At 42.6% G+C, this 305-nt stretch overlaps 1 protein-coding gene across 1 annotated transcript in view; it reads right to left on the reverse strand.

Moving 5' to 3' along the window:
• Positions 1-212, reverse strand: part of LOC108623670 (glucose dehydrogenase [FAD, quinone]-like) — a gene marked incomplete at its 5' end in the record, with an annotated part of 6,253 nt that extends 6,041 nt beyond the window's left edge. Inside the window, one exon of the mRNA XM_026812493.1 lies at positions 24-212. Coding sequence (XP_026668294.1) covers positions 24-212 — 189 coding nt within the window. The remainder of the gene's footprint in view (positions 1-23) is intronic.
• Positions 213-305: the final 93 nt, after the last annotated feature.

Consider the following 305-nt stretch of genomic DNA (forward strand, 5'->3'; position numbering starts at 1 on the left):
ATTTTGAAATTGAATATTGGTGCCCTACCAGTGCCGTGGTATTTCGTGTTGCGGGCTAAATAAGGATTCCTCTGGTCCTCCGATTTTTTGAAATACGGTAGGACGTCTTCGTAGCCCCAACCCGGATTCCCGAAGCTCTCCCATTGATCGAAGTCCCGACGATTTCCCCGAATGTAGAGCATCGTGTTGAGCACGCTCGAGCCTCCCAGAACCTGCAATAATAATAAATATGATTACTAAATTTGCGATAATTATTACACATAATTAGGCATTTAATGATTCAAGTGTTCTTCGTGTATTAGCAA

This window comes from Ceratina calcarata, unplaced genomic scaffold, assembly GCF_001652005.2.
Source record: "Ceratina calcarata isolate Rehan_Ccalc_2016 unplaced genomic scaffold, ASM165200v1 scaffold2880, whole genome shotgun sequence".
In the NCBI taxonomy this organism is placed as follows: domain Eukaryota; kingdom Metazoa; phylum Arthropoda; class Insecta; order Hymenoptera; family Apidae; genus Ceratina; species Ceratina calcarata.